Here is a 12,238-nt window from a genome sequence, read left to right as displayed (position 1 = left end):
TAAGTTTCAGAAAAGTGTCTGAAATAATATATCACCTATAGGACAAACCCACTTTCAGTTTGTAAAGAACAACATGGAGAATTCTGGCATCTTTAAAGCCTTTTATTTTAAGAAGGCTTTGAGGAGGCTCAGAATTTCCCTTGTTTCACTGAACTGATCATACACGTCCAATTTTTGAAAATCTATCTATTTTACCAATTGATGACTTGAACAATGAGTCGATAGCATTAGTTGCATTTAAATTTTTCACAAAAGCTCTTCGTATCGCTTTCAAAGATTTTTTTCAAAGGCACGTACGAATTATAAAAAATATAGATTTAAAGGATGTGAAATTTGGAACAACCTTACCTTATTCATCCAAAGCTAAGAATCATTTAATATTTTTAAGAAAAAGATTAAACCTACTCTACTCTTCCTATTCTGTTGCGAAAATGTACCTAGCTGCTGTTTAACACTGATTTCGGGAAAAAAAAAAAGGGTCTCAGTGTCTTTCTTTCCCCTCAAATAACCTGCTTTACTTCACCCCCATCGGGCCCCGGCCGTAACAGCCGGAATTAACAGGGTTCTCTTAAAAAATATTTCGGAGGTTGAAGTAAGGCTGGTTTCTACAGCCATGAACGAAATTCAGACTATGGATGTAAAATACAATCAACAGACTGAGTTTTTTTCTTTTGTTGTTCCTGCAGCATATACGTAGTGATGCATTCCTTTCCATTCACATTTAAATGGGATAGGGGCTGGAGTCTAGCTAGAGTCGACTTTAAATTAACTCGACTCATAGGAGTAAAAAATATGCCGTAATAATATTCACATATAGAGGGGATCGGGGCCGGAGAGTCGACGTTTAATTTATTCGTTTGACTAGGAGTAAAAAATATGTAATCCACATTCACATATAGAGGGGAGGCTGGAGAGTCGACTTTAAATTTATTCGATTGACTAGAAGTAAAAAATATGTAATAGTATTCAGTACAGGCTTGTATTGACATACAGTATACCTATGGACAGTACGTCTGAACTGCCTCAGGGATAGCGCACGGGAAATGAGGTGCACACGCGCCCGTCGCGTCGCATGCGCGCGCGAGCAGCTGAACGCGAAGAGGCACGAGACGCGACCTTTGGAAGAGGAAACTTATCCCAATTATCCCTAGCTTATCCCATGCAACCGGAAGTCATCTCAAATTTCAAGTGTTTTGGTGCGACTGAACAATTCATTACACAATGTTGTTGCTTTCAATCACCATTCACTTGCTTTTTGCTGCTCTGTCCTACACCTTTCTGAACCAGAACTTAGTCTACAGCCATCCTCAATGTTTGGATTTTAAAGCACCCTTTCAAGTGGGAGCAGGCCTGTCATTCTGTTCTCAAAACTACTCCGACTATGGTTGCTGTACGTTACAACGCGATCAAGAAATTGCGAAGAAAGCAAAGGCGCTCGAGCAGCGCTTTAATCTAAACACGAGGAGAAAATGTGCTAACATGGTGAAAACGATTCTCTGCCTCGAATGCCACAAATATGCTGCTCACATTTTTTCAGCGGAAGGGAACGAGAATTTTAACCTTGCAACAGCAACCCCAGGATTATGCCCCGATTTCTGTAAAGCGTTTTACAAGGAATGTGAGGACATAGCGATAAATTTTCCTCGTTTGCTCAAGTGGGAACTTCGATCACTGTCACCAGCAACAAATACATCTATTCCTTTAACGGAGGAAGGGCTCTGCGAAGGACTAAAGATACAAGATACAGATTACTGTTACCCAAATGTTGAAACGGTCGACGAGAATATTCTTGCCAAAAAATTTGACCTTGATTCCAATAACGGATGTTTGTGCGTGGAGGAGATCGCGCGCGGCTTCCGCAATCCTCTCGCTGCAGTCCACGCGGGGGATGGCTCGGGGAGATTATTCATCGCGGAGCAGCCAGGTCTAATCCGTGTCATCACAGCTTCGGGAAAACTGCTGCAGCAACCGTTTTTGGATATTCTCGATCGTGTCCTATCTTCGGGATCTTTCGGCGACGAGCGCGGTTTTCTGAGTATAGCCTTCCACCCCGAATTTAAAAGGAATCGCCGATTCTTCGTGTATTATTCCACCCGTTATAAGAGAATAAAAGGTGGCAGGAAGCCGTCTAAAGTACCTTTCCTGGCTTATGATCACAGAACGGTGCTGAGTGAGTTTAGAGCTTCGGTGTACAATCGCAACAGAGGCTTGCGGCGCTCTGAAGAAGTAATTCTTGAAGTTGATCAGCCTGAGCGTAATCACAATGGAGGAACTTTATTTTTTGGGTCTGATGGATTCCTATACCTGACCCTAGGGGATGGTGGGGGAGCTGGAGATCCATTCGGAGAGATTGGCAACGGCTTAAACAGGTGAGGCTGTTATTGGCTGATTTTCGTCCCGTGTAAATCCGGGAATTTTTTTGCTTGTAGAATCCGGAATCCTAAGCTTTGGAATCCGGAATACAGCTCAAAGAATATAGAATCCCACCAACGATTGGAATCCGGAATCCAACTTTCACTGACAGCGAACCCAGTACCTGGAATCCGAAACCTTTGATTTCCTTTAATACATAATGCAACTGATCAGGTTGTGTTGTAAATAAGTAAATCTCTGCAAAAGAAGGGCCGTCAGACTGCGGTTGCCAACATTTACATAGATCAAATTCCGCCCATGTGTAGTCCGTAGTCTACTTGCATTGCTGGTTTACTACTGAAGTCACGGCAGCAACGTTGGTTGACAAGGACAAAAGCATTCGCACTTCCCCAACTAAAATGGTGAAAGAAGTTTGGCACTACTCTCTCCCTTTATTCTAACAACTTCAATTTTCAGCCATCTACAAAGAAGAGACAAATGTGAAAAAGAAAAACATGTTGTTATCTACGCTTCATTAAGGTTCAAGCAACACTTAAAAAACCCTGCAGACAAGTGGCAAAGAGGCCTATTGCATTCAGAAATGGTTATTTTAACGTTTGTTGTCATTTCTTTTCAGGACCACTCTTCTCGGAAGTGTTATTCGCATCGACATCAACGCTCGACGTTATCTCTACAAAATCCCCGCGGATAACCCGTTTATGGGAATCCCAGGGGTAAGACCAGAGATTTATGCATATGGCACCCGGAATATGTGGCGATGTTCAGTAGACCGGGGCGATAGGAAGACGGGAGAAGGAAAGGGGCGGATATTCTGCGGCGATGTGGGCCAGAACAAATACGAGGAGATTGACCTGATAGAAAAAGGCGGGAATTACGGATGGAGAGGATACGAGGGATTTAGTTGTTACGACAAGAAGCTGTGTAGTTCGCCATTGCTTCGTAAGTATCACACGAATATAAAGGGTTTAGTTTTACCGTTTGTGTCACGATTGTCGCTTTGATATTATATTGATCGCGACGTTTTGACCACACACTGCAGGTCTTCATCAGGCGATAGTGTTGATTTACTGAGTCGAACTATGGATCGAAACCCACCAACCATGGGCGAAGTTTGTGATACACCAGTCACTAACAACCACGGTGGTATGAATAGTTTGACTCATCCTTCATCATCAAAGATGATAGTCCATTTTGTATTTTGTATTTTGTATTTATTTATTCGAAAAATGTAGGAAGAAATGGCGAGGAGGCCTAAAGGAAACTATAGAGCTTATGTTAATTAGGCCTCCTCAATTACAATTTTTCAAAGATGGCATAAAAATTACGGCGACGGATACAAAACAATTTCAGGTGGAAAATTAAACTAATCAATATTACGGAAGTTTACAAATGTTGAATATTAAAAGGTCCATAAAATTGCATTTGCAGTTTGCGATATAAAAATAAAAAATATATATTTGCGACAGCCGGGAATCGAACCCAGATCAACGGCTTGGGAAGCCGCCATGATAACCATTACACCACTGTCGCTTCTACACGCTAGGTGGGAGACACTGATGATGAAGGACCAGGCCCGAAACGTTTGGAGAGGAACTCAAAAAACAACGTCGCACTTTTGTTCATTATTTTTTGTTGAACGTTCCTTTACTTACTTAGTCAATTGCCACGCAGCTTATTGGAATTTTTTTTTCCGTTATTTGTTAGACAGGAGACAGCCTGGAGTTGTCAACTGAGTGATTTGAAGATGTGCTCAGGAACACTGTGTTACCCGGCGCTGTAACGTTGGAAATTTTTCAACCCGATTAGCAGGGATCCAAACTTCACAATACTAGGATCCTAGCTAACCAGGCTGGCTCAGTTATCTTGTAATCAAAAATTTCATTTTTGATGCGTTTGATTATAAACATGCTAAGATTTCGACAAATTGAGCCAGCCCGCCGACTCATGTTATCAACTCCTTAGAGAGAGCTTAACTGTATAATTATTATAACCTTTTTTTCTTTTCATTTAGGTGGCGCTATTCCACCTATTTTCGCCTACAACCATTCGATTGGTAAGTCCATCGTTGGTGGCTATGTTTATCGCGGGTGCCAAAACCCAAACTTGAGTGGAAAATACATCTTTGGGGATACCATGACCTCGTAAGTTATTTACCTAAGGTCCTTGAAACTCAAATTAGATTGAGTTCATTTAGGTGTTTACGACTTAGAATTAGATCACAGCCTTATTGTAATACAGTTTATATACTTCATGAAGAATAACCCGTATATCCTTCCCTTCCTTTTATGATCAAACTATGGACTCTTATAGTTTAAAGCTATTCCCTAACACTGTGTAACGTAAAAGCTTCCAGACTTTTTTGTTTTAAAAACGGCGCCTTTTTTTGCAAAAAATAACGATTTGGAGGTAGCGAATCCACACAGTGGTTCGTCGTCTACCTGATTCTTGGTCGAATTGAAATTTAGAAAAGTATTCGCTGTGCGACACCACGAGGTCGATTGTTTAACAGAAATAGACTCTAATAGCCTGAGAAGGAAGGCGGCATTTCGCGACGTCACCACTGGTTTCCCGCCAAATGACGCCTGAGAAACGGTTGCAGAAATTCCATACTGATGATGCGTCACTACCCAGATCTGGGTAGTGCTTCTGATTGGTTGAAGCCAGTAGCAATGACGCGTCATCGGTATGGAATTTCTGTGCTCGTTTCGAATTCTAAGGGCGCTTTCCATTCAACAAAAATTTCGGAAATAACACGTGCCCAATAGGACAGTACATTCCGGTTATACAAACCCGACCTAAGCCACTGCGCGTTTGGTTATTGTTCTGTAAGCAGGATACAAAAGAGCGGTATTGGGGACAACAATTTTGTCCAATGGAAAGGGAAATTTCGGTCCGACCGACCGAAACGATAGGTCCTGAATATTCCGGTAGGACCAAACCGAAATTAATTGTCCGTTCCATTCGATGTACCAACTGAAATTTCCGGAATTTTGGGTTAAATGGAAAGTGCCCTAAGACTCTAACTGCCCCTGATCAACCGAACTGACGAGTACAAGATGTGAACACAATGCATTGACGTAGTCACGAATGTCTCTACTCTAACTACTAAGATTGACAAATGTTGTTTCATCCGCAACTTTGGCTGTAAATTTGTTGAGATACATACAACAGAGTTGTTTGTTATTTTCTCGTGAAAATGGCGAGATTTAATCCCCGAAATCGATGAAAACCAATCCTTACCAATCACTAAAAGAAAGTACTTGGAAAACATGTCACATCGATACACTATTTCCATGGTCACAAGGTAGAATTCAATTGCACCAGTAAATATAACTCTCCATGGTAGTGTCCAAGTGTGTCCTTTTTAATATGTCACCCAGTGTTTAAAAACTGTCGTGAATTTTAAATTAAATCAAAGCCCAACTGAGAAGCCGACTAATACAGTGGAACCCCGCTCTACGTACATCTTTTTAATTCGGACACTATGGCATGTCCCCTTGGTGTCCATATTAATCGTGTTCCACTCTACTCAACCCTTTCACTGCCAGAGTGTTTGAGGGGGTTTTGTAAGGTGACTCTACATAGACTTTTGAGTCTATGGAGGAAATCCTATGATGTGACCATTCAGATGAAAGCTCTCTGCCTGTACTTTCACATGATGCCATTCGTTTCTCAAAATTTTAGAAAATGAAATTTGGAACTTTGGCCGAAATTTGCCTTTGGCTACATTTGGCAGTGAAAGGGTTAATGGCATTTAAGGGGGAAGCAGAGAGTTGAAACCAAGTTATGTCTCCTTAGAAAGCTTTGAATGCAACTACCTTTCTTATTTGCTAATCATGTCTGTTTTGCTTAAGTCGTATGTTCACATTAACCGAGAACCAGGGAAGTTGGGAAGAAAAAGAGATTTGCTTTGGCGACGGGAAATATTGTACCGATAGACTGAGTGGCGAGTTTGAGCGATACATTCTGTCTTTTGGCGAAGACGAGCAAGGTAAGCTTTGATGTCAAAACAAGTCCTTGTAGCGACAATGCTTCTTCGGCAGTCTATTGAACAGGCCTTCGTATTCTTTCGCGTTTTTAGCGAAGGCAACCGCGACCCTCACGTTCCAGTCAGAGCCTAACAAGGTCATCCAACAATTTTCTGTAATTTAACTAATTTATTTGGAACGCCGCGATTAGCGTTTTGGCTAACTGCGTGCCGGAAAATTGCAATTGTAATTAAGTAAAATTTCGTCAATGTAAATGTTTTGTTGTTGCTGTTTGTATAAAAGACAAAACGACTCACAGTGGACTCAGGCCCTAGAATTCTCCGAAAGCCCGGTCCGTGCCCTCGAACTTTCTCGACCGGACCTATCAGGGTAGCTAACATTTTCGAATGACACGAACATAAAAGTCACCAAAAACTTTAGAGACTACTATACTAAAGTTTCCCTAAGACATCTGAACAGATAAATAGTTTTTAAGGCAGCTTCAAATTAACCGAACAAGCTTTTAAAGCATAGATAATACCATTCGAGACTCATCTGATGTATTTGGAAACTTTCGTGCCCCAGGCAGACCCTGATTCTGTAATTTGAAGCCTCTAGGATTATTGCTTTCCCTCCCCTAGCCTGTGTACAGACGTCCCCTCCTCCCTCAGGGAACGTCTCCTCTCCAGATTTTTTCCTGAGGGAGGAGGGGACGTCTGTACACAGGCTACCCTCCCTCCCCCTGAGAAGAGTGTTATTATCCATCGCAGTCAAAACCCGAACCAGTGGTATATCATGCTTAACTTTAAACTTCTGTCTCCTTTCCTTTTCAAACATGAAAGTTATGGCAGAGCGATGCAATCAATGAAAAAGTGCAACTATTACATCTTGCCGTAGATACGTATAACCAGTTGCAATAATAATTTCGTAATATTTTGTCAATTATTTGAATTCTCAAACAAGCTCTCTCGACCGAAAGCAATCATTTGTTCTTGGAATAAAATCATTATTTTCTAGGTGAACTTTATATCCTCTCTACAAGTATTCCAAGCAGCAAGAAAGCGAGCGGAAAGGTTTACCGCATCGTAGATCCTGGGAGGTAGGTTAATTACTTTGAGTTAATAATCCACTTCAATTTCCTTTTCTTAAAATATGATAGATTTTGCGTTGTTGCACTGTCTCCACACCTACCCCTTCCCTATAACCCAAGGTTAACACTAATCTCTCATTAGAATAAAAGATGTTGGGTCAGGGGAGGGGTAGGTGGGCCGTTTCACATAATCTAAAATTGACCCGATTCCGTTATGCAAGGACGCGTTTTTATGGAAAAATTCAGAAATTGATTTTGATTGATCTTGAGACTCTTTAGAATCCCGGGGGGACATGGGAAACCTCCTGCGGAAATTCTTGTTGGAAAATCAAGTGGTTCGCACCATTCCGTTTGGGAAGCTTCATGATCAGAAAACATGGGCTGTGATTTCGGGGCACCCAACGAGAATATAGTTCAAAACCACTTAAACATAGCATTGTTAAACGTATTTTAGTATTTAAATGGTAGATATAAATATATTTTTTCCCCTAAAAATTTTTCATATGTTCGGATTTCCTAGCTGAAAGTTTAGTGATCCGAAAATTAATAGGGATCAAAACTTACATTTTCGAAAATTTTATGGTAAAATCCGTTAAAAATGGTCAATTATACCATTTTTTAGATGCTCGAAAATCCTAGGAGAGGCAGACAAGCAAGAAATTTTATAACAAATGTTCCAAAAATTCTAGATCTCAAATCGTCTTCCGAACAGATATTTTCCGAAAATTGACGTTGGGTGCCCCTGTGATTTGAGGTGATGCAATTTTTCTTGTCTTTTTAGTCTGTTTAACATAATTATTTGCAATTGTGTATACATCATAGCGGGTCGTTACGTTCTCGCCCTTTACATTCTCCCAAAAATTGTCATGGTTAGTACTCCCTGATGAAATTTGGTTGATATTTTCTCTCTTTATGACCATACTGGAGTATTTCGTGTATGGTTAGAGGCGAGTATGTCTAAATGTCGCGGGTAGAGGTCGCGGGTGCGGGTGCGGGTGCGGGTGCGGGTAAAGGTCGCGGGTTAACATAAATCACCAAATTTAACGTTAAATTGTTAATAAAATGAAGGAAAATTTGATTATCTTTCAAAGAAGATTTGCAATACTTTAAAGCTAACTAAGGGCGATACAAAGGAAAAAGTCACTAAAGAAAAATCCACATGATTAAAACTACATTGGCTAGTTAAAATTGCACTAAGTAACCGAGCTACCTGCGTTTGGGATTTGTTGGGGAGGAGGTTAAAGTTCTGATAGAGAAAAGAAAAGTATCAGTGGATATGTGATGACTTGTCTTGGTGGTTGATTCAAAAAACCTTCCGGGGATTTCACCCACTCCCCTACCTTGTACGCCCAAGGGTTTAAGGGTACTAAGTTGCAATAGTACAAAAAAGTATAGTTGGCCTTTTGCTGACCTCTATATTATCTATATGTAGCAGCGAAGTGTATTAAAAAAGGAGTGCTCAATTTTGGCGCGGTAGCACGAAAGAATTTGCCATCCTGGTAAATCGAATTTTTCCCACGTTACTGGCGGCTTGATCACAGCAACAATACCCGTGCACGTGGGTAAAACTTTCACACTGACAAAAAGGAAGAACATTTCCATGTTTACTTCGATCGATTCTTTATCCTGATGGAGTTCGATAGTTCCGTTAAGTTTTGGGGGGCCATACGATTAGCGCTGATCGTATGGCCCCAAAAATATAGCAACACGCAATAACATTTCTTATAACGTCCGTTTACAGCATAGTTAAGACAGCAGACTTCTATTGGAAGCTTTACTTACTCAGAAAACGTGTTATATATGCTGTTCTTTGTCAGTTGTATTCATTCCCTGAAGAAGTCTCAGTAGGAGACGAAACGTGTCGGAGATAAACGAAAAAGCGTACAACTACAATTAGTCTTCCTTAGTGCTGCTAACTAGTAAAAAAAATTGTTGTTGTTTATTTTATCTTTTTGTTAAATTTGGTGATTTATTTTTACCCGCGACACTTACCCGCACCCGCGAACTTTACCCGCACCCGCACCCGCGACTTCTACCCGCGAGTCGCGACCCGCGACATTTAGACATACTCGTTAGAGGCACAAAGTAATAACTTCAGCACAAAAGTAATGACTTCAGCAAGAGGTTGAGATCATTTTACTTCATAAACTATTTTATACATGCCATTTTTAAATGTAATGATTGTAAATCTTAGGGTTTTCAGCCTATTTCATGTACATGATCCTCCTGCACAGATACTCGGGGCAATCCTACCTATCGAAAGCTACTAATAAATTGACTGAGGCCCAGTTCAAACGTCGAATTTCACATGTGCCGAATTTAATTGCTATTTTGGTCGACTAAAATAGTTAAATACGGCATTTGATCCAAACGTCGAATTTAACTCACTGACCTCTGTCGAATTTAACTCTCTTCGCCGTCAATATTCCAAATAATATAATAATAATTTACTAAAAATTCATTCATTAAGTTCGGCACATGTGAAATGCGACGTTTGAATCAAAAGTCGAACCTAAGTCGAATCTTCGACTGTTTCAGTCGCAGATGCGGCAAACGTTGCATTTAATTTAAACAGTCGAATTTAATTGATTCAAACGTCGCACTTCGCACGCATTTAACTCTCGCGTTAAGTTCGGCACATGTGAAATTCGACGTTTGAACCGGGCCTGATTTACATGTAATCGGTTTTGCAGAATTTTCGTTACTTATATAATAGGGCTGTTATCGTTAACCCCAACGTCGCTATCATTTCAGCATCTTACTTATATACTAGAACGGGAAATGGTTCTTTGAATATGACTTAAAGAGACCTTACAGAAGCTGCAGGATGTGCATTTTAGAGGATTTGGAATTTGCAAATTTCGTGTACTGTTTCCCTAGAACCAAAAATATCAAGTTAAAAAAAAAAGATTACAAATACAAGTAACCATAAGGAATCCTAATGTGTGTTTTGTTTCTTTTTCTACAGAAGAGGTGATCCCAGCGAGTGTCCCACCATGCAAGAGAGCCCTTCTCCATGTAAGGATCTTGGAAGCAAATCATTGTGTCGTTCTTACAAGAGACGCAACATGTGCAATCGCTATCAAAGTTATTTGTCGAAAAAGTGTAAGAAATCATGCGGATTTTGTTAAATATAATCTGCCTTGCAGCTTGTGTGAAAGCTGTAAAAGTTGTCATTCGCAAGTGACTTACGAACCTTCTCAAACTATTTTAGGATAGAGTGGTTTTCGTTTGAGTGTCGTAAAACCAAAACCAAAGTAATTACTCTGGCCAATCACATAGGACACAGACAAGACATTGAACCAATCAAAACTCGAAGTAATTACATGTGGCTGACGCAAAGCGCGGGAAAATGCATGCGAGCGCGTCACAATTGGCTTTGGTCTTACTTCTGATTGGATGAAAAGGTGGCGCGAATCTTTTAAGCCAATCGCATCGTGTAGAAAGTTCAAAACCAATTACTTTTCGACACTCAAATGAAAACCGCTCTAAATACATTGTCACTTCCTTTTTTATTCTATTGGCAATAAATATAAATGGTGAAGGATGAAAAGCTGAACTAATTATCGATACTGCTATTCCTACAAATGCTGAGCTCAATGTTCTTTGTAAAACGAGAGTCCATAGCTATGTCTCGGCGATAGCGGTCGATATTTTGAACAACGGCTCTGACGAATGACGGGAAAGCAAACAACATTTTTTTAACGGGAGTAATATCCAGCAACTTATCTTTTCTCGAAGCAACTTTCGAAAAAAAATTACCTGAAAATCTTTAGAACATACGGCGTTTTTTCTTTTGTTGTCTTTTTTTTTTTAGCGAAAAAAAAAGACAAACGGTTGTCTTTTTTTTCAGCGAAAAAAAAAGGCACCAGATCTTAGCCGCTACCACAGCGATCTTTCGGTGGCCATAAATATTCCGAAAAACAAACAAAGTTCAGTTTCATTCAGCCGAAAATTTGAAAATATGGGAATCGTTTCACCGGTCACTACTTCATGACCAGTCGCCAGTACTAATACTACGAAAAACACGCCACTCGGTTCCCGAATGAAGGGGTCTTATCGATTCTATAAGTGTTTGGTTCTTAGTAAAACACCCCAGTTCATATATTAAAAGCTTTCATGTTACTTCAAGGACAGCTGTTTTAACTTTTTGAAGTCACATCAAATTACAGATAAATGCACTTGATGCAGGATAGATTTCACTTGCGAGCGTTCCACCAACCTCTAAAAATGCTTTCAAAATAAATAAAAGCGAATTCTTGAAAGGATCTCACTTGAGTACAACAGCAGAGCAGTTTATGAGTCTTTTAAGAGCTTGTCGGTAATTGCTACTAAAAATGAGGCAGATAATCGGGTTGATATCACAGTACGCAGCAGCCATACAGTAGGCGACATCAACGTACAGCTGAAAACCACAAGATAAATTCGAACAACCGGCCCGATACTCAATGATTAAATTGTTAGTATCAAAAGGAAGAAAGCAAATCACAAACACTAATTAAAAATGATAGCGATGGACAATTGTAACACGTTTCTGTTTCTTCTTTTCCGCTGTTGTTGAGTGTTCGCCGATTGTTCACCTGGGTGTCACTGTGTCTTGAGCTTCATAAGGATGATGGAGTAATTGGAAAGTTATTCATGTCGACAACTTACTTTGTGGACCTTGATTAATCTGATCTTGACAAAAACATGAATCGTACCTGGTACCTTCCCGGTTAAGGTCATGCCTGATTCTCCGCACATTCATACCAGAAAATTTTCTTGTCTTAAGAGTTTATTCAACAAAAAGTTGATTGGTTACGTGAAT

General features: G+C 40.2%; 1 protein-coding gene and 1 non-coding gene across 2 annotated transcripts; one reads left to right on the top strand and one right to left on the bottom strand.

Moving 5' to 3' along the window:
- Positions 1-1,194: 1,194 nt before the first annotated feature.
- Positions 1,195-10,622, top strand: LOC140943293 (HHIP-like protein 2). Its single transcript, XM_073392375.1, has 6 exons — positions 1,195-2,369; positions 2,990-3,312; positions 4,385-4,514; positions 6,228-6,364; positions 7,359-7,440; positions 10,400-10,622. The coding sequence occupies exons 1-6, from the start codon at positions 1,222-1,224 to the stop codon at positions 10,560-10,562; spliced, it is 1,983 nt and encodes a 660-aa protein (XP_073248476.1). The 5' UTR covers positions 1,195-1,221; the 3' UTR covers positions 10,563-10,622.
- Positions 3,832-3,903, bottom strand: Trnag-ccc (transfer RNA glycine (anticodon CCC)). Its single transcript has one exon. It is a non-coding gene; the product is annotated as a tRNA-Gly (tRNA).
- Positions 10,623-12,238: the final 1,616 nt, after the last annotated feature.

Source organism: Porites lutea, chromosome 7 (genome assembly GCF_958299795.1).
Source record: "Porites lutea chromosome 7, jaPorLute2.1, whole genome shotgun sequence".
NCBI classification, from domain to species: domain Eukaryota; kingdom Metazoa; phylum Cnidaria; class Anthozoa; order Scleractinia; family Poritidae; genus Porites; species Porites lutea.
This window is presented reverse-complemented; position numbering and strand designations above follow the sequence as displayed.

Coding starts and splice junctions, on each gene's coding strand:
- LOC140943293 (XM_073392375.1), top strand. CDS start 1,222: ATGTTGTTGCTTTCAATCACCATTCACTTGCTTTTTGCTGCTCTGTCC. Junction 3,313..4,384: donor GTGTAGTTCGCCATTGCTTC/GTAAGTATCACA, acceptor CTTTTCATTTAG/GTGGCGCTATTCCACCTATT. Junction 6,365..7,358: donor TTTTGGCGAAGACGAGCAAG/GTAAGCTTTGAT, acceptor ATTATTTTCTAG/GTGAACTTTATATCCTCTCT.